At 41.0% G+C, this 22,169-nt stretch overlaps 3 protein-coding genes across 5 annotated transcripts in view; all 3 read left to right on the forward strand.

The window, feature by feature from the left end:
* The first annotated feature begins 77 nt into the window (after positions 1–77).
* On the forward strand, positions 78–10,447 carry GCLM (glutamate-cysteine ligase modifier subunit). The gene is made up of 7 exons (NM_001007953.2): positions 78–431; positions 2,902–2,967; positions 3,590–3,674; positions 4,363–4,419; positions 5,004–5,206; positions 6,372–6,486; positions 8,238–10,447. Exons 1-7 carry the CDS (start codon positions 312–314, stop codon positions 8,405–8,407), a joined length of 816 nt encoding a protein of 271 aa, NP_001007954.1. The 5' UTR covers positions 78–311; the 3' UTR covers positions 8,408–10,447.
* On the forward strand, positions 8,409–21,768 carry DNTTIP2 (deoxynucleotidyltransferase terminal interacting protein 2). 2 transcript variants are annotated; one of them, XM_015290708.4, is made up of 8 exons: positions 8,409–10,948; positions 11,891–13,602; positions 14,995–15,130; positions 15,791–15,886; positions 16,273–16,437; positions 17,444–17,553; positions 20,799–20,864; positions 21,729–21,768. In XM_015290708.4, exons 1-8 carry the CDS (start codon positions 10,646–10,648, stop codon positions 21,751–21,753), a joined length of 2,613 nt encoding a protein of 870 aa, XP_015146194.3. In that variant the 5' UTR covers positions 8,409–10,645; the 3' UTR covers positions 21,754–21,768. The 2 variants fall into 2 exon arrangements, with proteins under 2 accessions (XP_015146194.3, XP_003641730.3); XM_003641682.6 differs by lacking the exons at positions 20,799–20,864; positions 21,729–21,768 and adding an exon at positions 18,911–19,071.
* A 94-nt stretch (positions 21,769–21,862) lies between these two features.
* BCAR3 (BCAR3 adaptor protein, NSP family member) overlaps positions 21,863–22,169 on the forward strand; it is an 86,715-nt gene continuing 86,408 nt past the window's right edge. Inside the window, exon 1 of one of the 2 annotated variants that reach the window (XM_046944753.1) lies at positions 21,863–22,038. The gene's annotated coding sequence lies outside the window, so the exon portion shown is untranslated. The remainder of the gene's footprint in view (positions 22,039–22,169) is intronic. The other variant, XM_040705050.2, reaches the window with a different exon arrangement.

Below are 22,169 nucleotides of genomic sequence, written 5' to 3' on the forward strand. Positions count from 1 at the left end.
CGCTGAGGCGCGGGTTGGCCGTCACCGCCCCGACAGCCCGGCGCCGGCAGCGCGCGGCTACGCCCGCCCCGGCCGCTCGCTCCGCCCCCCCCGCCGGCGCGGCGGTGCGGCGCAGGCGCGCGCTTGAGGCGGCGACGGCGGCGCGAGCCGTGCTCGGTGCGCGCTGCGCGCTGCCTCCCGGGCTGGGCCCGCCCCGCCGCCCATTGTCCTCGCGCCATGTGACCGCGGGCGGTTACAAAGCGCGGGCCGCTCGCCGCTCCGTGTGCTGAGTCACGGTGTCGCTCCGTGCCGCCGCAGCGCGAGGCTTCGCCATGGGGACGGAAGGCGCCCGCGCCCTGCTGGAGCGAGCGAGGACCCTCAACCTGCAGACCGGCAACCTGCTGAGCTGGGGCTGCGGCCGCAAGAAGTGCCCCGTCACCCCCAGCGAGGAGGTAAGCGGGCGGATCCGGGCTTCCCTTCGGGACCGGGCGCCCGCGCTCACGTGAGGGGCGGCCCCGGGCCGGCGAGGGCCCTACGGCGGGGGCCTGCGGGGCGGCGCCTGAGGGAGCGCTCGGGGCCCTCCGCCGGCGCGTGCGGGGTGTCTGCGGCGCTCCAGCTGACGTTCGGGGCTTCCCTCGGTCGCTTTCCTGGCGCGCGAAGGCGTCTCCCGGCGCCCGTTACCGAGGGCGACGCGGGTCCGGCCGGCCGTGCGCCTCGCGCTGCCGCCGTGAGAAGCGCCGGCGGCCGGCCCGGGGCGTTCGGCCTGGGGGCGGGGCCGCTCCCGCGCCCCTGGAGCGGTTGCCCGGCGTCGGAAACGCATCGGGCGGAGCGGCCGGTGAAGCGCTGCCCGCCCTGGGGGCGGCGCCGGGGCTGCTGAGCTGTCGTGTTTGAGGCTGTTTCTGATATAACCGTCGTGCGTTTGGTGTCGGGGAATGAAGCGTTTCAGTGCTGTAAGGCACGGGAGTTCCTCGTGCTTTAACAGGAGAATGACGTGACGTGAACCCTCACTGCAAGCGGTGAGGTTTCTCCTTTCCAACTTAGAGCTCATTTTAATGCTTCAGTGATGGTGACAAGTCTAGGCAAAGTGCAGTCACTGATGTCTTCTTTAAAGACTTCAGCAGTCTGCTGTTCTTATAAACGTCTATTTAATTAGTACTTTAACACTATTACCTCTAGCAGTTTGCAGTCCTTCTGTCTAACTGGGGGATCCTGTGGCTGCGTTACAGAACTCCCGCTTTGCTGTCCAACCAGGTGGCTGAAGAGTGCCCTTCTGCACTCAGAGCTGAGTAGAGCTGCACTGACATGATGGTGCGTTAGAAGTTGGCTGAGTGTGTTCTGACTGCACGCAGACCACAAGAGCTGTGACCATTTGGGAAGGCAATGCAATGCCAAGGGAGAGTTCCTCATACTTCTATTTGACTGTTGTGGAGTAATGGCTTTTACTTTGGCCCCATTACTGGTTGCTGTGACCCGTGTGAAATAGATCTTGCAGCTAAGTGGATGCTGCAGCATCACCAGAAACTGGTGTCAGTACTATGTGGAAGGCTGTTAAATACAGAATGGCAGTGTGCATAGCTGGTCTGTTGGGGTATTTCTGGACATTTGATTACAGAGAAGTTTTCATTTAAACATAAGGCTGCCAACTTGCTGGCATTGCTGGTATTCCAAAAAAAAAAAAACACCAATTAGCATAATTTATCAGAAATAAATGAGTTTTTATCTATTCAGCTTAGTGTGGTAGTGTGTGTGGTTCCTAGTGTAAGAACATAAGCCAGAAGGTTGTGAAGAATGAACCGTAGGGCTGGTAATAGCGAGCTGTAACCGCTGTGCTGCTGCGAGGAGGCGGTGTACCCCGAGGACAGAGCTTTGTTCAACCCAGTGCAGCAGCAATAGGGAGTGGCAGAGTAGTAGAAACGGGATGTACATCTTGAGCAGTCCTGCACTTTTCTTCAGACAGGAGAAGATAGCTTGTGTTGATGAAAACATAATGTTAAAGAATTTTAGCATCACAGATTGCTGCTTAGTGGAGTCAGTTCTTGCCTTTTGAGTCAATTTACTCCTCACATTTTAAGTGTCCCGCATAGTGTGCTTACAGGATTATGTCTTGATCTATGTGGTGCCCGGTTCCTGTATGGTGGTAAGGCATTGGCCTCAGCGTGGGGTGTGATGGGCTCTCTTGAGTTCATGTTAGTTGTCTCGCTGAGTGGCAGTTTCCTGGGACAAGAAATAGATAGTAACACATCTCATAGCTGTGTAAATGCTCTTCTAGCAACACAGGCTTGTGAAGTGCTCCTCTCCACAGCAGATACAGTCTGACAGTGCATAGCCTTAGTCTGCGGGGCAGTGCCTTAGAGGGAAGGGAGAGTGTGGTACAGCTGAAGCACCGGTGCAATATTCAGTGTGTTAATTAGCTTACTGAGACTTAATGAGCATAGCAAGGCAAACCTATTAATATTCATAGTCAGAATTGTTATCAGATCTATTTTGCATCTATGGAAGAAGGAAAAATGCAACTGAATGTAGGATCTGAAGGATCATCCTATAAATTTGGTAATAAGTGATTGACTGTAGTGTTGTTACAGCATGTATGTTGTTATCTGTCTACTTTGCAACTTAATTATCTCTGCATTTAAAAACCACAGACCTCTATTTCTTGCATACAATTCCTTTTAGGATGGTGTTGGTCAGAGAAATAAATGAAGTACGGTACCTTTGTTACTGCTAAAACTCTTTGAGAGGAGAGGAATTCTTTTAGAGTTAGCTTGTTTGAACAAGTTTCATATGGAAACTATGGAAGAAGAATCATCTGTGGTTGAAGAAATGGGATCATGAGTTTACCTGCTGTCTGCCATGTGCCTATGAGTCATTGTATTTCTATGCAGCTGAAACAGAAATGCACCTGAATATCAAAATATTTTTTAGGTGCGGGACTGCATTCAGAAAACACTGACTGAATGGAGCTCAAAGGTTGGACGAGATCAGAATCAGGTAGGAGAGCCTGTGCATGTTACATTTGAACACACACATTTGTACTTGGTTGCACCTTTTAAAATACAAATGAATCTACTGAAATTTTATAAATGTCTGCAGCTCCAGATATCTTAAAATAGTATTTCTCACACACCCCCCACCCCCACCCTTTTTGGTTGCTTTTTCTTTGTTTTAATGTGTGGCATTTCTTAACTTCTTGAGGTTCCCTTAAGTAAAGAATCCTGTTGATAGGGAAATAAGAATGAAGGTAAGAATAATAAGAACCAAGGAAGTTGTTGGATTATTTTGTTTGTTTTCTTTAGGAAGGTAGTTTGGTGTAGTGGTCTCTTTACATCTGAAAAGCAAATTACTCCTAAATATTGTTCCAGTAATTCATATCAGTAAGTTATTTATCTATCTATACATTTGTCAGGAGCCTGTAGGTCATGTCATACAGCTCTATTTTCCCCTGACTTCACAGAGTTCGAGAAGTGCTGTGTTACTTTCTGTTTGTGTAAATGCATTTTTATGCTACTCCTGTTTCTGTAAGGTTTTGGTTGTGGAATTGTGTTTTAATTAACAATATTGTTCAGAAACTTCCTGTCACCTATTGACAAGTTGTCTCGTGTGCTTTCTAAAGGAAATGGTAGAGGTTCTGGAATGTACTGTAGCTCAAGCTGTAGAAAAAATGAATCCTGAAGAAAGGGATGAACTGAAAGTATCGGGTAAGAATGCAGATTTAAAAAAAAAAAAAAATCTGGTTGGATGAAAGGGCTTCTTATGCTGTTTTTAGTAGGAAGTTCACATGTATTTTCTTCTTGTTTTGTAATGGCAAAGTCAAATGTCATCAGTGCTCACTGTCATGCTTACATCAGTTAGCTGAGAAAGACCTGTGCATGTTTCAGGTTTTAAAGCTGCTCATCATTTTTCTACTTTAATTTCCATCCCACTGGGACGTTTAAAAAATATTTTGTGAATCTTTGACTTTGCTGTAGTAAATTATCACAGGTAATGCTACAGTGAAGAAATAACATTGGAAGCACATTTATTTGCATAATTGTGCCAGGTCAAATGTGATGAACTTGGAGGAAGTCCAAACTAACACTCGTATATCCCACGTCTCAATGAGTGCTGAAGAAATCTTCGTGCTACTGTCCTAGCCTTATGGCTCACTGGGCCATCTAATTGGATGATTTCTTATTCTCAGACTGTACAACTCTCAAATTTAAGAGAACAGTGTTGTCTTTGGGCAGTTACCTTCCAGATTTTTTTTTCCAATTTTTGAACTGATAAATACTCTTAAAACTCTTTACCAAGAACTCTTAAATAGCTATTTACTTCTGCTATATGTGCTATATATATATTTAGTAATTGCTGGCTTGTTCAGTTATTGATTTGTTTTTTTTAAAACAGCAAAACTTTTCATTGTTGGATCAAACTCTTCATCGATCAGAGATGCAGTTGACATGGGTAAGTGTGAAACTTGAATTTCAAGGCTTCTTTATTGTTTTTTTTTTTAACTTCAGTATTTAGATCTAAAATTAGGACGTTTTTTCCATTCAAGAGCTCTATTCAGTGAATGTCACAAGTATATGCTCCTTTCTTTTAAAGAGAGGCATAAGTAGTCAAGTATAATTTATGCATTATTTCAGTCAGTAAACTTTAATAAATGTGCATCCCTGTAATCTTGGATCCAAAAACTCAAGTCTGATTCTTTGTTCCAGGCATAAGCAAATTTTTATTCTTTCACACGAAGCTTATTAAATAGTGAGGAGCATGTGGTGTTTTCCTAACAGTAATACAGTAAGTTTTTACCAGTTAAAAAAAGGCAACTAGCACTATGCATTTCACTGCTAACCATGATATTATAGATCTGTAAGTTTGATTCTTAGCTAAAGAAATTGTGTTACTGTGTTTGGCTTCTCATAGGGAATTCTCAAATGGTGAACTGGACGCAGTGAAGCAGGAGCTGTGTTGTTTTTGCTGAATTTGAGATGTGATGCTGCTTGTGTTCTTACCTCACCAAAAAAAAAATGGTGTCTTTATTTTTTCAGCGTGTTCTTCCCTTGGAGTTGCTCAGTTAGATTCGGTCATTATTGCCCCATCTGCTATTGAAGATGAAACTAGCCTCTCCTTGGAGTATCTGCAGCCTTATTGGCAAGAACTTGAAACTCTAGTTGAAAACAAAAAGATTGTTGCCATAGGCACCTCTGACCTTGATAAAACACTTCTAGAGCAGCTGTACGTATGGGCACAGGTGAGAACGAACTTCCTAATTGTAGCATTTCTAAGGCAGAATTTTATTGGTTGCCATATGGTAATTTATTTTTAGTGTATATGATTTGTTACAATAGTTTAAAAAAAAATTGGCTCCAGTTATTTTCAGCATCTTACTGACTGTCATAATGTTGTTCAATGTGGGCAGTGCTCAAGGTGTGATGGTCACTTGTTCAGTGTTCTTCTAAACAGGTCCCCAAGGACTGTAGGCCATGGGTCTGTGCAGCAATCAATTCTTTGAAGAAGTGGGGGACTTTAGTTTTGAACATTCTTATGAACAGGAACATAAAAAGTACACTTAAACCTTAAGGTTTATTCCAGTGATGTTTTGATTATAGCTGTTTTGACTTCAAAGAATGGAGGGGTTTCCCTTTGGAAAATGTTTCTTAAATGCTAAACATAAACTGAAAGAGGAAGAGAGACTGAATCAAGTGGCATAATGTTTGGTTGTCCAGTGTGACTGATGGAGTGCTGGAGGTCTGTACACAAGTATGGTCAGATGCTAGTAAGCTTAGGGATTTACTGTTTCTGTATCAGTTCTTTGAACACTGCTCTTGCATTTCTTTTGTGGTATGTGAATGTACTGCCTTTGTATAAGAGGTCCTGCTGCGAGTCCTGTTTTATACTCCTCACTGTGTTGCATATTGAGATAGTTCAGGGAATTGATAACCATCTGCACAGTAATCATGGATGTAGATTGTGGTGAACAGTCAGTGGGAAAGTCCCTTTTAACTTGATATGTTTTATTTGAAATACGTTTTATATGAAAGACTGCAAATTGTGTATCCTTAACAAACGTGAATTTTGAGATCCTTTTTCAAAGTAACACCCCTATAATACGCTTACTACAGAGTGGGGGTAGAAATGCTCTGCTATTTAGGGAGCACGATAGACAGGAAGCCATGATGGGTTAGAATGTGCCTCACTGTGATAGTACCTGAAGTTAGATCCTATGCTTGTTTTGTGCCCCGTGCTGCAGGAAGTTGCAGGTGTTGGAGTTGGTTGTTGAGTGACACATGGGACTTCTGTCCTTGCTCAAGTCTCAAAGCAGTGGTCAAGGACAGATTGTTCAAAGTGTTGTAATAGCAGGCGTAGGTGCAAAGAACTACAATGTTTTTTTCTTATAAAAGCACTCTTACTTTCAGGTGAAACCAAGCAGCAATCAGGTGAACCTAGCTTCATGTTGCGTGATGCCGCCTGATCTCACAGCATTTGCAAAACAGTTTGACATACAGCTGCTAACTCACAATGACCCAAAAGGTAAGACTCTGTGAGACAACATAACAGTTCTGAGGTGTTCAGACGTGTAATGGTAACCAAAGGCTTCTAAATGCACATATTAAGTACAGCATCAGGAATGATCCTTCTCTGCACTTCAAACTTCATTACATTTGATTCCTGAACAAAGGATTTTAGAAAGTTCATCTCTACAAACTATTTCTATTACGTTCTTGCTTTCCCTTCCAGAAAAGGGAGAGAGAGAAGGTGCAGAGGGAAGAACAGTCTTCCACTATGGATTAGTCTTTTGAAATAGTTTTAATTGGCAGAAATAAAGTAAACATCAGAACAAAGCACTGAGAATTTTTTTTACTGTGCCTCATTCAAAAATAACTAATTTCTATAAATCACGTAAACTTCCATTTTGTTCTTGGTGAAGGACAGTAAACAACAAATGGAAGTCCACTTGCCCAGAATTTTTCTGCAGAGTATCTTGCATGAGAATGTTGATGGTCAGTTGATCTTTGGATAATGTTAGAAACAGGAAATTATTGCACTTCATGAAGGATTCTTTCATTTGTGATGACTTGCACAAACTCTAATTGTTTAAATTCTTCAGTTATTTAGAACAGTTTATTAAATGGTTGAGGGGCTTTACGACTTCCTGTAGTCTCTAGAACCCTGAGCTGTTAGCTCTCCAGAATATTCTGCAATACTGCATTCATTTCTATCAAAACTCATCAGATCATCTTTGCTGGAATGATACCTTAAATATCTTGCTGGAACTGTAAGCTAGAAGTCTTAAACAATACTTTGTTCATTCCTTCCCCACAACTTTCTTCATGATCAACGGTTCATGGTGATCCTATTTTTTCTTTCTTTTCCTTTCTTTCCTTTCCCCCTTAAGTTTAAAGAAACAAAACAAAAAAACAATAACCCTGTATGAAATGCTATCTAAGTACCACGCTTTATAGTATCACTGTCATAACTAAAGAATTATGTCAGTGCTTGAGCATGTATTAGCTCCACCCTAGCAGGCTACAAGATGAAATGCCATTTGGTGTGGCAAATTCCTTGTCCAAAACACAGCCTGCGATTTAATAGCTAATTTCAATCAAGAGTCATGAAATGAAGAAGATAATTGTGATTGAAAATAAGGCAAAGAGTCATTTTCTTATGCATTGTTTGCAAAGCCTCGTTTTTCTGTCTTGGTCAGCTGAAAAGTATTGAAACTTTTTGGGAATGCTCCTCATCAGATTGTTGCCTTGACTGACTTTCCAGAGGAAACTAGGAGAGTTTGTATTTTCCTGCTCTTTCTGCTCTGTAGCAATTATCCTTATTTTCCTTCATGCTTTCCAGGCTTATACTGATGAGTCCCATTCTGGGAGATGCTATAAAGGCTGAGCTTCCTATGGCTGCAAAAGGAACTTTGCTGCTCAGAATTTTGCTGATTTTGGCCTTATGCTTTACTGCCCTCTGATTCATCTAGCTAGTGTCTCGACTTTAATTTTTGTTTTCTTGCTAATAGCTCTGCTGATCAGCTCCATTTGATGTGGTGAAATTCTTTGTTTATTAGTTCAATTGGAAATAATGCTTGTTGAAAGAGAAAAACTGTCCTGAAGATTTGTTCTGAAATGTTGAATGGAATTTACCTTGCACGTGTTCGGCAGCAGTGGAGTACCTGACACTGCTGGAGGTGTTCACTGTAGGCAAAAGATTCTCTTACTAAGTGTTGCTTTTGCATCTGTTTATCTGGCATTATTTAAAGCGTGAATATTCCTTTTTAACTTCAGAATTACTTTGTGAAGCAAGTTTTCAAGAAGTTCTTCAGGAAAGCATCCAGAACGTCAAAGCACACGAATGGATTCCTTTATGGATTCTGCGATATTCAGTCATTGTTAAAAGCAGAGGAATTATCAAGTCCAAAGGCTATATCATGCAAGCGAAAAGAAATGCCTCTTAAAGCGCTTAATCTTTTTTTATTCTTTGAAATGGCCTACTGCTGTAATTTCTGGGGGATGGGAGGAACATGCCTTTTTTGTAGAGAGACTTTTACATCATTTATAACAAAGACCAAAAGTTGTAATTATTGAGTATGATGTCAGAAGGAGCATCTGCAGTGTTCTAACAATATATTTTTAATGTACTGATCAGTTAATTAAAAATGTTTTGATTTTACTGTTGAAATGATCTATAAAGAAACAGCTTAAAATATTTCTTTTTATGACCAGCTCACTGTAAACGTTGTCATTATATTTTAGCTACCACTGGGCAGTATAGAGAAACATATATTTTAAATTTTAATTTCTCTTTAATATTTACTAATCTGGTAGGGTAGGTACCTGGATTTCAAACACTCCAGGACTGGGACTGATTTTTTTTATAGAAAATTGCCATCTTTCATGGAAAAATTATTCTAAATAAACTATCTTTACTTTGTATGTATATAGGCAAATTAGCTGTTTGATTTGTGTGGGTGGGAAAAAATGCTTTATTTTTAATACCGTGTTTAAAAAAAAAAAAAAAAGCAATCCTGAATTAGAAAAGATGCATCTTCCAAATTGTTTTACTTTATATTACTTGAATTCCTTCTGTCTTTTATGCCTGTGTGCTTTTAGTACTTCACAAGTGATGGCATCTTCACCATTTGAAGTAGGAAATGGTTTGTGTGTTTAAAATAAGAACTGGAAACAAATGATGAGATATGTGTTAATCAGAAATCAAATAGTACTCGGCTTGTCCTCAGCTCTGTGTTTGTTTGTTCTTCTCATGTTTAGGAGCTATGCAACCTGAATCAGCCATGTCAGAAACAGTCAGCAGCCTTAACATTTCCCACTGTGTGACCATGTAAAAGGGACAATAATTCTGAGGATTGCCTAGGAAACTGCCTTGCTTGGGTGCCATTTAGAAATGAAGCAGAGATCATCTTTAGACTTGGATATATTTCTGTTTGGCAGTAGCTTAATGCTCTGGCTCTGGAGTCTTAGGGAGAGATGTCTGCAGCTAAGGCCGGTTTAATGTGCGCTATTGAAAAGGCCTTTAAATTTCCTTGGCATTTAAATCAGAATAGGTGGCAAAAAAGCTCTGTCTGTTCAGCAGGGGCTCTAAGTCTCTAAAATCCGATGCTCGTTTTCCTCTGGATTTCAGGTGGGAGTTTCTAGTACTTCTGACTAGTACTAGTTAAATTATTTGTTTCCTCACAGGCCAAAGCTCAAAATAGGTACAAATTTCCACCATCTTTCAAATTCTATTATGCAGGCAGTGATTGGAATCTGAGTGCTCGTAGGCACTGTGTGGAAATATCAACTCGCTATGAACCATTCCACTAAGTTACAGTGTGATTCTTCATTGAGATACCTTTGAGTTCTTCATTATCTCACGTGTATATGGCAAGCTCTAGGAACGCGGATTTCTACTACTACTTCAGTTGTTCTCATAAACAAGGGGCAGAGAACTTGGACTAGTAATGCAGCAATAGAATGTTTAGGAGGGAAAAAAAAAAAAACAGAACAAAATGTAGTTTTTCTTTATGTTGGGTCAGTGTGCATCAGATCTGGTAAAGGCGTTTCCTTTGTACTTCGTGTATGGCTCTGAGTTGTGTGCTGCTGCTTAACCATTCCGTGCATTGTTTGACTGCAGCCATTATTGGATTGCATGAATGTAAATGGGAATTCTCTGAAATAAGAGCTGTGCTAGAACAATGTGCGCGTTGCCCTCGTGATGTACTTATTTACTTTCTGGCTATCAACTGCTCCAAGTTCTCTTGCTTTAGGACAACGTCCTTTAAGACAATCTTGTCTGTGTGATGTCACCGACAGCATAACGATTTATCAGCTTTTCAATATTACTTTCTGTGCAGAAGTGTGAGAGGTGGGATTTCTTTCAGAGACGAATTGAATTAAAAACTGAAGTTCTTGTAGGCTGTTGTATGAATTCTCATTGTCCTCCTCCTACTTTTTCACCTTATCGGATCCTTTGTCATAAAAGGTGTATTTTAAACTGAGCTCTCACTGTAGAATGGCGTATGTCGCCCCAATTGCGGTGCCTCCTCCCTCCTGCGTGGTGGGATGGGGGAGGGGGAAAACAACAACAACAACAAAAAAGCATTGTGGCTATTGAAGAAGTGTCATAGTTCACGTTCCTCCCAAGACGCCAGTCTTGGTTCTCAGGGACTGCCTTCTTGCAACAGCCATTAAAATGAATGGGATGTGAATGCGGGGAAGCCCGGGACGCCCGAAGCGTTGTGTCGTGCCTCGCGGCGGGCGGCACAGAGGGGGCTGCGCGTGCCGCCGTTCCTTTCCCGGCCGCCTTTCCATGCTGGGGCCGGAACTCGGCCGCGGCCCGCCGGGCGTTGGTGCCGCCCCGCGGAGCGCTGCCGGAAGAGCGTGCGGAAGGGGCGGGCGACGGCGCGGCCTGCACCATGGTGGCCACCAGGCGGGCGGCGCGGCGGCGGGATGCGGCGGCATCCGGGGGCGACGGGCCCGGGCCCGGCGGCGCGACGGAGGTGAGGGGGCCGGGGAGCGGGCGGTCTGCGGGCGGCCGCCTGCAGCGCGGGGCTGCGGCGGCCATCTTCTCCCTCACGTGTCGGTGCGGGCGCCCGCAGCGGGCGGCGCGGGAGCTGCGCGGCATGGACGCGGGACGGGGGCTGGCGCAGTGCGGCGGGGTCCTGCTGAGCTCCGGCCGTGCAGCCGCCCGCGGCGCCTGAGGTCCTCGTGCGCCGATCGGCCGCGTAGCGGTTCGGGTTGGAGGTGAGAGCTGGCCCTCGGTTGGCTGGTTTTGTGCGGCGGTTACGTTAGCGCTGTTCTGCGGCCTTTTCACAAGGTATGTAACTAGTCGTGCAAATACGGACCGTTTAGGTGGTGTGTTTTATGTCGATCCAGCATTATTCTGTTAGGAAATACTTTGCAATCCGAGAACGCTTTTTCTGCAACAGAAGAAGCGTTTCTACCATTTTGATCCGCTTTACGGGGTTGCTTCCAAGCACTAGAGAAGCAGGGTATGTAATTGCAGGCATTGCAGTGCAGTGAAGGCGATCTGTCCCTGTAACTGCTGACCCGGGCATGAGCTTCCCAGGGCGTGCCCGGCCCGTGGCTGGGCTGACACGTTTTATAGCTGAGCAAACGTGTGCGCATTGCAGAATGTCACCTTCTGGACCTGCTTCCTGTGGCAGCTCGCCAGAACGTCATGGAATGAGGCAAAGTACCGACTTACGTTTCTTGATGTAATGGTTTTCTTTATTCTACTGTTCTGATCAAGAGGTGATAAACAATTAAATAAGTAAGGGATGATATAGTAATGCTTCTTCCACATAGATAGGGCTCCTTGGCGATCTGTAGGAAGTTATCAGTATGATAAGGTTTGTGTAAGGATTGTCAGTGATTTATGCGAGATGTCTTTTATGTGATTATCTTATCCTTTAGTACCACACTTTGTTTTCCTCTTCTAGACAGTACCTGCTGAAATTGGTACTTCGGTATCTACAAGGATGTCCACAAGGAGTAAAGCAATTTGTAAACCTGATGTAATTCAGGAATCTCAGCTGGAAGAGGTGGACCATGCAGGAACAAAACCAGATGTCAGTGATAGCACAGAGATGCAAATTGGTAGAAATGGGAATACAGCTGTTCAAGCTGTTCATTCAGCACAATCTTCTGCCGATCCACAGGCTGATGGGGATGTGTCAGAGACAGAATCGAACTGCTCTGCTGTGTCTGGTCTTCAGACACCTCTCTTTATCAGAGTAACAAGAAGGCGGCAAATTGTAGTTCCTTATCAACCGACTTCTCCTGCCAAAAAAAGACATGACAGGACTGCTTTTCTAAACGAGTTAAGCAGGACTGTGGATGAAGATGATGTCTCTGAAGCTGAGTCTTGCTCTTCTGCTGTTTCTGATGTCCGGATGCCTAATGTTACCAGAACTACAAGAAAAAGGCAAAGCAAGAAGAAGTTGCAATCAGATCCAGTTTGTGAAGCCCAGAGTGAAGATGTCTCTGATGCGGAGTCATGCTGTCTTCATATGAAGCCATCCAGTACTACCAAACGAACTACAAGGAGCATGAGAATGAAACTGCAAGCAGAAAATACTCAGCATGCTGAGAAAGTAAACAAAATAATTGAGGACACAATTAAATCTGAGTCAGACCTAATTTCTGATTCTAGCCCTGCTGCAGAATTTAACACAGAAGTTGCTTCCTTTGTCACTGAGTGTAATAAAGAATCTGGTTCACCTAAGAGCAAATGTTCTCCCAAATCTGCTAATGTGATCCCAAGTGAAAACATGAAACAGGACTTTTTGAATGATACGATACCCAGTAGTCCTAAAAAAATGGAAGAAAAAAGTACTACTGAATCACCAGTAAAAAAAGCATTAACAGATATTCAGGTTGTTGAGGTAGATGATTCAGAAGAAGAAAGTGGCCAGATGCAGGAAGAGCACAGCAAAGTACCAGGGGAGGTGACATTAAAGAACATGGATGTTCGTTTGGTTGACTGCATGAGTCCCAAACTGTTTTTAGAATCCCCAGGGGAAATAACACCAAATGAAAATAAAACAGTTCCAGGAAACAGAAGAGTAGATGCTGAGGCAGCTGTACAGAGGCCTTCTACCCATGCCTGTGGATTAAGAAAGGGTGAACGGTGTAGTGCAGTGAGCAGCTCAGGGAAGGATGTGTCTGTTGCACAAATGACTGATAGCATAGTTAGTAGCTGTAGAATGGTTGGAATCAGTGTAGACAGCAGTGAAGACCAAACAAGAGAACGTGCTGAATTTGTGTCCCACAGCAGCGAAAGATCCAGTGGTGAAAATGATTCCTTTGCATTGTTTCTGAGTAGAGATGGAAGTGGTGAATCTGAGAACAGTGACGCAATAGAAGAGAATCTGAGTGACGCAGAGGCAGATGAGAGGACTCCTTCCATGAACAAATCTTTAGAAAAGAATTCACTGCACGTTGAAGGGCTTTTTGTAATTGATACTGAACCTGGGATGGGTTCCAGCCAAAAGTATTATCTAGATCAGGTAGGCCAAGGTAGTGATTTTGAAAGTAAGCATGAAGAGAGTGAAAAAGTTGAATCCTCGGATCTAGAAGAGGCTGAAGAGGAACTAATAGATGAAGATGAGAAAGATGAAGATGATGATTTGTTGAAAAATAAAATAGATGTGTAAGTATCTTTCTGAAAACTGAAAAAACATGCATTGCATTAAATATATGCATAAGATTTGCGTATTACACGCTAAATGGTACAGAGTAAAAGGGAATAGTGTTGTCACAGATGTGGAAAATTGAGTTGTTCTGATGATCAAGTAGAATTGTAATTCATTTATTTTTTTCAGTCCTACATGTAGCAGAACAGAAATATCTGAAATACTTAGGCATCTTGAGGCCTTGTATGCATTCAGCTTAAAAATGAAATGTGAAACTGGTTTAAACTGGTCAGGCTGACTTAATTGCTTATTCAGGTCACAGTTTTCTTGCTAATCTTTTATTTTTGTATTATTTTTAGTTCAGATGTAAATAACAGCAATCCAGTAAATGACTTACACATTGCTTAGTTAAATCATCCTTTTTAATCCTGAAAAGTTGCATATGCTCTTATGTTTTCAATTCTTGTTTTTAAAACATGGCTTATGAAGATACTAGGTTGTGATATGGTAACACTTCAAGTGAAACCAGCCCAGCATAAAATTGTAGAATAATGTAGGTTAGATGGGACCTGTTGAGCTTACCTAGTCCAGCTCCCTGCTAAAACCCCTTTGTATGCTTCAGATGTTTAAATACTCTGCTTAGGTCTAATAAGTAAGTCTTGCTCTTTCAAGTCCCCTTTAGATAGGCTAGAAATCCTACAAATAATTAGCCAGGCATTCTCTGTAAAGGTATCATAGATGAGTGGTTCATAATTTAAAAGAAAGTTTATTTATCTAAGCATTCTAGCTATGATAAGTATCTGTTACACCTGTTTAGATATCATCATATTTTTCCATAGTACTTGATAAGTGTCCTGCATTCTTGTTATTTGAAGGCTCTTTTTGAGTCAGCCATCATATATTGCTTAGTTCCTAGCACTGTTGTACAAGCAATTACTTGTCATTCCAGACAGCATTTCTCTGATGAGTTGTAGTACCTTCATATTTTTCACTAAGAGCTGAAAATAATTTGCAGCTGTTTTTTTCCCCTCCTCTTTAGCTAGCTTTTAAATGTCTAGAAGAAGGATGCTGGTTATAAGTTATTTTGGCATGGTTAAGCAAACTAAGAACTAAATTTTATAGAGGATAGAAATATCTAAGATAGAATAGAGCACTGGAGATAATGTGAAGGATCTGTGGAAGTGAGCCCACAGGAGTTGCTCTTTATCCAACCCTCATTTCATATAATGGCAAGAGTAAACTTGTCACGTCTTAATTGTGTATTTCTTCTAGATACTGAGGCTTAAAAGTCTCTGCAGTGCTAAACTTAAGTTGGAAGAAGGTGAAAAATATTTTTTTCTGCTTATTCCTTCACAGGGCATTATAAGCTTTGATACAATATTCTAATAATTTACTGTTTCCCTGTTTAGTTTGCATCTTTCCAGCAGCATAGACCCTGGTTTGAATATCAGGAAGCTTGGAGGTTTATATATTAGTTTTGATGGAAAAAAACAAAAACCTAGTTCAAGTGTAATGGAGCAACTGAAGGAGAAGAAGAAGGACCAGGTAATGTGTTTACAATTTTACGTTCACCTATGACTACAGTAATACGGAGTTGTTATTTTAAAGAAGTATCTTATTTTCCGCTTTGCTGAGAACTTCTACTTTTTTTGGCCAACGTGTGTTCACAATTGGTTTCAATGGTTAGAGTTCAAATACATATGATGCTCCAGAAACTGAAAGCCAGCTTTTATGTGAGTATTGTCTTGTAAAATAAAAAGAAGTTGATCGTGCATACAGTTCTGCCTAATGGTACAAACTGAAGGTCTGCTAATGAGATCTGTAGTCCATAGCAAGAATGAATTTCAACAAATACAGGTTTGCACCATACCTAGTATGAGATAGTAGTTTTATTTCAAAATACCCTTTGAGATAGAGAAAGTCCATTATTTTCATTGGGACTGTTTTCTTAGACTTATCAACAATAACCTTCTTTATTCTGGAGCATTTGCTATCTTGCTTCTTCCAGAATTAGCTGTTACTGGCCAGAGTTCTGTTTTGAAGGTCTGTGCTTCTTTTGGTAGAGATTAAGGAAGGAGTTTGAAATGAAGTATTTTATTACAATGATGACATAGATTCTGCATCATTCGTTTGGCAGGCTCTGTAAATGCAGGTGAATGGTAAAAATGATATCTCTGACTGATGTTTAAAAAATAACTCTTGCAGCTCTTGCAGAAGAGTATAATAACTCCGGATTTTGAAAGAAAGGAATGTGTCCCACCCTTCAGGGAATCGCTTCAGCAGCTAAAGAAACAGCGCAGAGTAAGTAAAGAGCTGTAACGCCTCAGATGACAGAAGAAAGTGTTCAATAGAAAGCCCCACACTGGGACTGCGTGTGTGTACAGGGCTTGCAGGAAATGGAGTGATAAACTACAGTCTGTTTTATTCCTTGAGCCACGCTGTTTCTGGCCATCTGTTCAGCCTTTTAGTAATCAGGGCAGTGAAGGGCAATATAATGTGTTTATATATTATATAAATCTGTGGTTAATACAGTGCTGATCACCTTCTTGTTAAAAGAGTCATAAAATATTTTTAAAGGTACGCAGTTAAGTTTTAAGTGCTTCATCAGTCCTTTGGAGGTAGAAGTGGGGGAGTTCCCAACTGTATCTTGTCCTAGTAACTGAATGCAACTTTGTTTTTCTTGGTAGGCAGAGCGAGAGAAGACAACAGGTGATGGCTGGTTTGGTATGAAAGCCCCAGAAATCACAAGTGAACTGAAAAATGATCTTAAGGTCTTGAAGATGAGAGCTTCTTTGGACCCCAAGCATTTTTATAAGAAGAATGATAGAGATGGTCTGCCCAAATACTTCCAGGTAAGGAAGAAGCAAAAGAAGGCATTGTACTACTTTCTGCCATTTTTGAACTGTTACTCTCAACCTACTTTGTAGATAGTCTCTATTTTTGTTGATTTAATTTCCTTAGCTAAATTATTAAGTATTTTGAGTACTTCACTGCAGTTTACAACTGCTTAACTATTGTGTAGGTGTACGTGCTATTTTTTATTTTGACTGATCTCATAGGCCTGAACAAACATGCGACTTAATCCCTATTTTGAGCCTTCAGTGACTGGAGATTCACTGTTTTTTAAAGTATTAGCTTTTTAAACAAGTGCATAGATAACTAGCATTTATTTTCTTCCTAGCTAATACAGTTTGAATGGAGACAACTAGCTTTGTGATCAGCTAGAATTTCTGCTTTCATCTTTGAAATGCTTTTCATAAAGAAAACGTGCATGAAGAAAGAAAATAAAATTACTGCAGAAACTGTAGAAGTAGACTTGGTTGTATGTACTTATGTCTGTTTGAATAGTTAGTATGCTTGAGACAATTGATTGCATCTCCATTTCTTGCTAAAGGATGAATTTTGTTGCATGTATAAATTTATGGGCATTAAAATAACATCAGAACTTGCTCACAAGCCAGTTGGAAGAGATGGGAGGCTCTATAGCCAGAGGTCCTTATTAGACCTGGGTTAACTGCTGTGTAACTGCTAGAAAACCATCACTCAGGGGTTTCCTTCTTGGGACAATGTTTGAAAGTTAAGAACTGAATTTTTTTAGTGAGTATAAGAATTGATGCAGTTGTCTAATGTTGAAAATTGTGCAGTTCTAAAACTCAGACTCTCCTATGTGCAGTAAATGTGAGACTAAAAGCAACTTTGCATGCAAAACATTGCTTTTGTTTTCTGATATTTTGTGCTTTTTTTTTAATGATATCATTTTGAGCTTCTCTGTAGTTGTCTTTAGAACTGTAACTAAAGGTTAAAAAAAATCCCCGTCTTGCTATTACAGTAAGAATGCTTTTAATTTTTATTTCCTAGGTTGGAACTGTGGTTGATTCTCCCATAGACTTTTATCACAGTCGAATTCCTAAGAAACAGAGGAAGAAAACAATTGTTGAAGAGCTGCTTGCAGATTCAGAGTTTAGAAGGTATTTAAAATTAGTTTTGTAATTCTAATACCATATATGAGAAGTGTATCTTTAACTATATAACTCTCCTATCATTTCTTATCAGCTTAAATGTCGTTTTTTAATTTCAAATAAATTTTAGTCTGTTTTAGCACTGCAGTTTAGAAGATGTAAGGGACAGGAGATAATTGGGCCACAACAGCATATTTTTTATCATTCTAAAAGGGTTTGATCCAACTCGGGTCGTCACTATTGACAGTCACTCTTAAAATAGTGTTGGCATTGAAACGAAAATGCTCAGACTTGTTCTGGTTTACTTATAAACTAAGTGTCCATGCAGGCATGTGCCAGAAACCTGAATCAGTGCTTTAGGCATATGCATCAACATTTTTGTTGTTTGTTTAAGGACTGATTAATTTTTCTTGGTGTAAATTGTAGAAGAGTTCTGGCTGTAATTCTGTGGAAGTGGTTGGTGGGATTTCATTTCATGAGCTTGTCAGTCTGCCAGCTGTCACAGGAATTAAAATTACACAAATGATTGGATGAATTCAAGTCTGCCTAACCTCCAGATTTTTAAGAGATCCCTTAGTTGGTCCATTTGCATATTGGCTATTACAGGATGTTAACGTGCATTTCTCATTTTCACCATAATGACGTGTTTTCTTGGAAATAATACATGATTAGAACTAATAAGGTTACCATTAACGGGCTTGTACTTTCATTTTTAATGCAAGTTAGTATAGCTACTTCTTAACTCTAGTTTTGTGGCTTGACCTGATTCATAAGGTATTTATTAGGAGCAGTGTTAAAAAAAGAATGTGAAATTTGATCAGTTAATTTCTGTTATGGCTAGTTAAGGCTTTAACTAATTATTTTAGTGTTAGTGCAAATATTCGTGAGTTTACTCTTGCAATCAAGTGTTAGCACCGCTAAGTGTGCAATGATCCATTATAATAGGTACATAAAAATCCCTTATTAGAGGAGCTAGCTGCTCATATACAATACATATATCCTGTTCGTTGTTCAGTGTTAATCTCATCTCAGTCTCCAGTCTTGAAAAGAGTAGTGTTGATAGTAAGTTCACTGAGAAAAATGGGTTTGTTCTCCATTGCAATGTCAAAATTGATGAATCTTCCCACTGTGGACTGTAGCAGCTTTTTAGCATACTGTCCAAAATGTGATTAATATATGCCATGAAGAACCCAATGATTATACCAGAGTTACTGAGTCTTCAATCAAATTATTTCCAAAACAAATTCACCTGCACTAATCTGTAATCCAACTGTCAATATCCTTTGATCTATGCATAAGTGTCCGTATTATCTTTTCCTGAACTTTGATTTCCCATGCTTAAAAGTAAATTGTCTATTTTGTTCAGATATAATAAAAGGAAGTATCAGGAGATCATGAGTGAAAAAGCAGCTTATGCAGCAGGGAAGAAGAATCGGAAGAAGAAGAAATTTCACAATTAAGACTTGAAGAAAAATAACAAGCTGGAACAACTTAATTGTCATAAAAACTCTTCTCAGATTGCTTTGATTCGTGGTGTGATTTTTTTATTTTTCTAACTTTAAGACTAAGGGTCATGTAAATTGAGAGTTAGGGAATTTATTGCAGTAGGAATTCAGTAGAAGCTTTATCAAATTAATCGGATGTCTAAAATTGTGTTTATATGAAAGACTGATGAAAATTAATGCTTATTTGAAAAGTTGATGATTTGAAAGCATGTTATTTAATCTGAGCACAACATCCAACTTTATGGGTTATGGCCTGATCAGTTTTCAGCCTTAACATGAATGAATTAGCAAATTTAGTTTTAAGTTAGGTGTATAATTCACTTTGACACATATTATGTATTGCAGAAAACTTTACCACATCTTGTCAGAATGCTGCTGGCCAAATCTGTAACAGGGAGTTTATTTCATTGTAGAGAGTTTATTTCAACAGCAAACATAGTAGAGTTGAGAATGTCCCAGAATTCAGCATAAACGCATATGCTTACATGCATAAACATATATAAATAATGTATATAAATTATAAAATATATAGCATTTATTAATAAATTAATAAATATATGCAATAAATAATGTGTATTCGTACATAAAAATTTAATATCCAGTCTTACATCACTTAAGTGTTGCCACATGATCGTTTAATGATTTTTGTGACAATAATTCAGCAGTTGGGTCTGTTACTGGGTACAGTATGCAGACTGTGATCTGATAGCTGTTGGTATAGTTCTTCAGGAAAATGAATATGGTGAGTTTGGTAGAACTAAAGACGGTATCAGCTCAGTTTCTTTTCTGCATCAGTTCATAACTTCTTGTGATCATTAAGTGTTGTGCTGTTTGTTTGCTTTTTAATGACCTTGTTCTTACATTGCTATTTCAGTTAGTATAACTCAGTTACTGTCCTTAGATAGCAGAAACTAGAAGAGATAGAACTATCGCTGCATTATCTTGGATGAACTGAGTGAGGCAAACTTAGACAAATTTATCCGAAGTCCAGCAATGTTTATTGTTTTATTATAAGAAGAATGAATTTCAAGGGTTGCAGATTTTACACAAGAAGGATGTTCTTACCAGTGTTTAACCATATGATTTTTCACTCTGCAAAGTAAGTAGCTGGGGGTGGGGTGTTTGTTTAACAATCAGCAGTTTGTGCTGGAGACAGCTGAAATGGCATATATTGATCACCAGCTGAAGTTTGAAAGAAAATTTCCCATGATCATGTAGATTTTCTTGTATTTCTCTGAAGTTAATCGGAAATAATTTGCTGCCAAACACAGATGGAAATGTGGATTTTTAAAGTCCTTAGTTGCCTGGAGATAAATGGTGCACAAAGTGAAGTGAATTTGTTGGAAGTGTTGAACACCTAAGAAGTAGAACCACCTGGCCCCAAGTCTCAGCCAACACATAGACATTCCAGTACAATCATATATGCTACAACCTTGAACCTTTAAATGATAAAACCTATAAAAACAGCTATGGTGTCTTGTTCTCTGGTTGGGAAACGGAAGAACACTGAGGAAAGGAAACAAGCCACCACAGTAGTTGTCATTCTGTTGCATCCCAGACTTTGGGAAAACAATGTACTGCTCTGAAAGATCTTCAAAAAGAAAAGCGAGCTTTGGTGTTACACTGCAGGCATCAGCCCTGTGTCTGTTGCTCAGTCTGCTCAATAGCTTACTGCAGATCTTAAAACAATTTATGTTCAACATTGCTAGTGAGGGATTTTTATGTTCTATATCCTTCCCATTCCTTCAGATGTCCTAACATCTGTCGTGCCACGTGCTGTGCGCAGCATGTGTCTGCGTTCTCTGTGAGCAAGAGGTGAGTTGAGATGGCCGGTGTGTGCGGTGGTTGCCTGCTTGCTGTCGGCCATTGCCCCAGCCTGCGCTTCAGCCTCTGTCCAGGAGAGCGCTTGGCGGTGTGTTATCTCCCAGCTACTGATTTTCATAGAAGCATAGGAACGTAATGCTTCAGACTACCCTTAATTGAATTTGTTTACAAGTTGCTGGGGAGAAAAGATTGCATAAACTTGTCAGATGATCAGACGTCTCTGACAATACTCAAAAAAATAATAATGAATTGTGAAATATTGGCGTAGTTTGAGAAACTATTTGCTTACAAATTACAAGTATTTTCTTGTAGCTGCTGTCAGAAATACTTGTGTTTTACTGATATAAAATGTTACGGACAATTCTCTCTGAGGATTAAAGAGCAATTGGAATGTCTATAGGTCTCTGTATGCAACTACAGCTGTTTTGGATGTCACTGGGATGTTCTGTGTGGATAGAATTGCTTTCTCCTTCACGCTCCCCTGGCTGAGCCTGTGTTGCCCGTGCCCTCGGGCAGAGAGCAGCCGAAGTTGCTGCTGCAGCAAACTCAGTGTGTCTCCCGGGTGTGCTGCAGCTGGGGCTGTCTGGGGTCTAGAGGGCTTAGGCTGGGGTGGCAGAGCTGTTGTTATTGGTGCGGTACCACTAGTAGACATGCTTAGTCTGCATGCAGAAGTAAAAGTTAGTGTTTTTCTTTGCTGCGTGGTCATTGCTCACGTCTTCCTTTTCCGTTCTTTGGTATAACCTCCCTGTATCAACTTAGTCTCCTTAGGACTGAAGCTTTCTAATGGTCTGTTCCATTTCTATTGCTTGCTGCAATCCTTGGTCATATTCCAACTGATTCTCTTACTGCATTCAGACAGATGGTGAGTATATTGCCTTAGCATTCCTCAGAGCACGCTTTGCACACACGTCTCAGCGTGTCCCTGTGCTGCCTGTTGTGCCCCGTGTGCCAGCCTCCAGGAGCTCCCTGCTGCTTCGGCATGCAGATCTGTCTGTTAGGCTTTTGTCACGCAGTGGTCACGTAAATATCGCTTCCAGTATGCAAAGGTGTGTATGTAAAAGCCTCTGCCTTCCTTTTTTTTTTTTTTTTTTTTTTTTTTCTGGGAACTAGGCAAGTTGGATGAGCCTGTCCTTAAATAAGAAAAGTGGAAAGGAATAGCACTGAGGTAACCGGGTTGCTGGCGGTGACTGAACAGGGAGGAGGGCTTTGCTGTCTCACTGGTGTTGCTGCTTGGTTGGGATTCGGGCAGGTCGGAGCTGGCTGTTTGCTGTAGGTTCTGGCAAAATGGAATGTTTC

The sequence above is a fragment of the Gallus gallus genome, chromosome 8 (genome assembly GCF_016699485.2).
Source record: "Gallus gallus isolate bGalGal1 chromosome 8, bGalGal1.mat.broiler.GRCg7b, whole genome shotgun sequence".
NCBI lineage: Eukaryota > Metazoa > Chordata > Aves > Galliformes > Phasianidae > Gallus > Gallus gallus.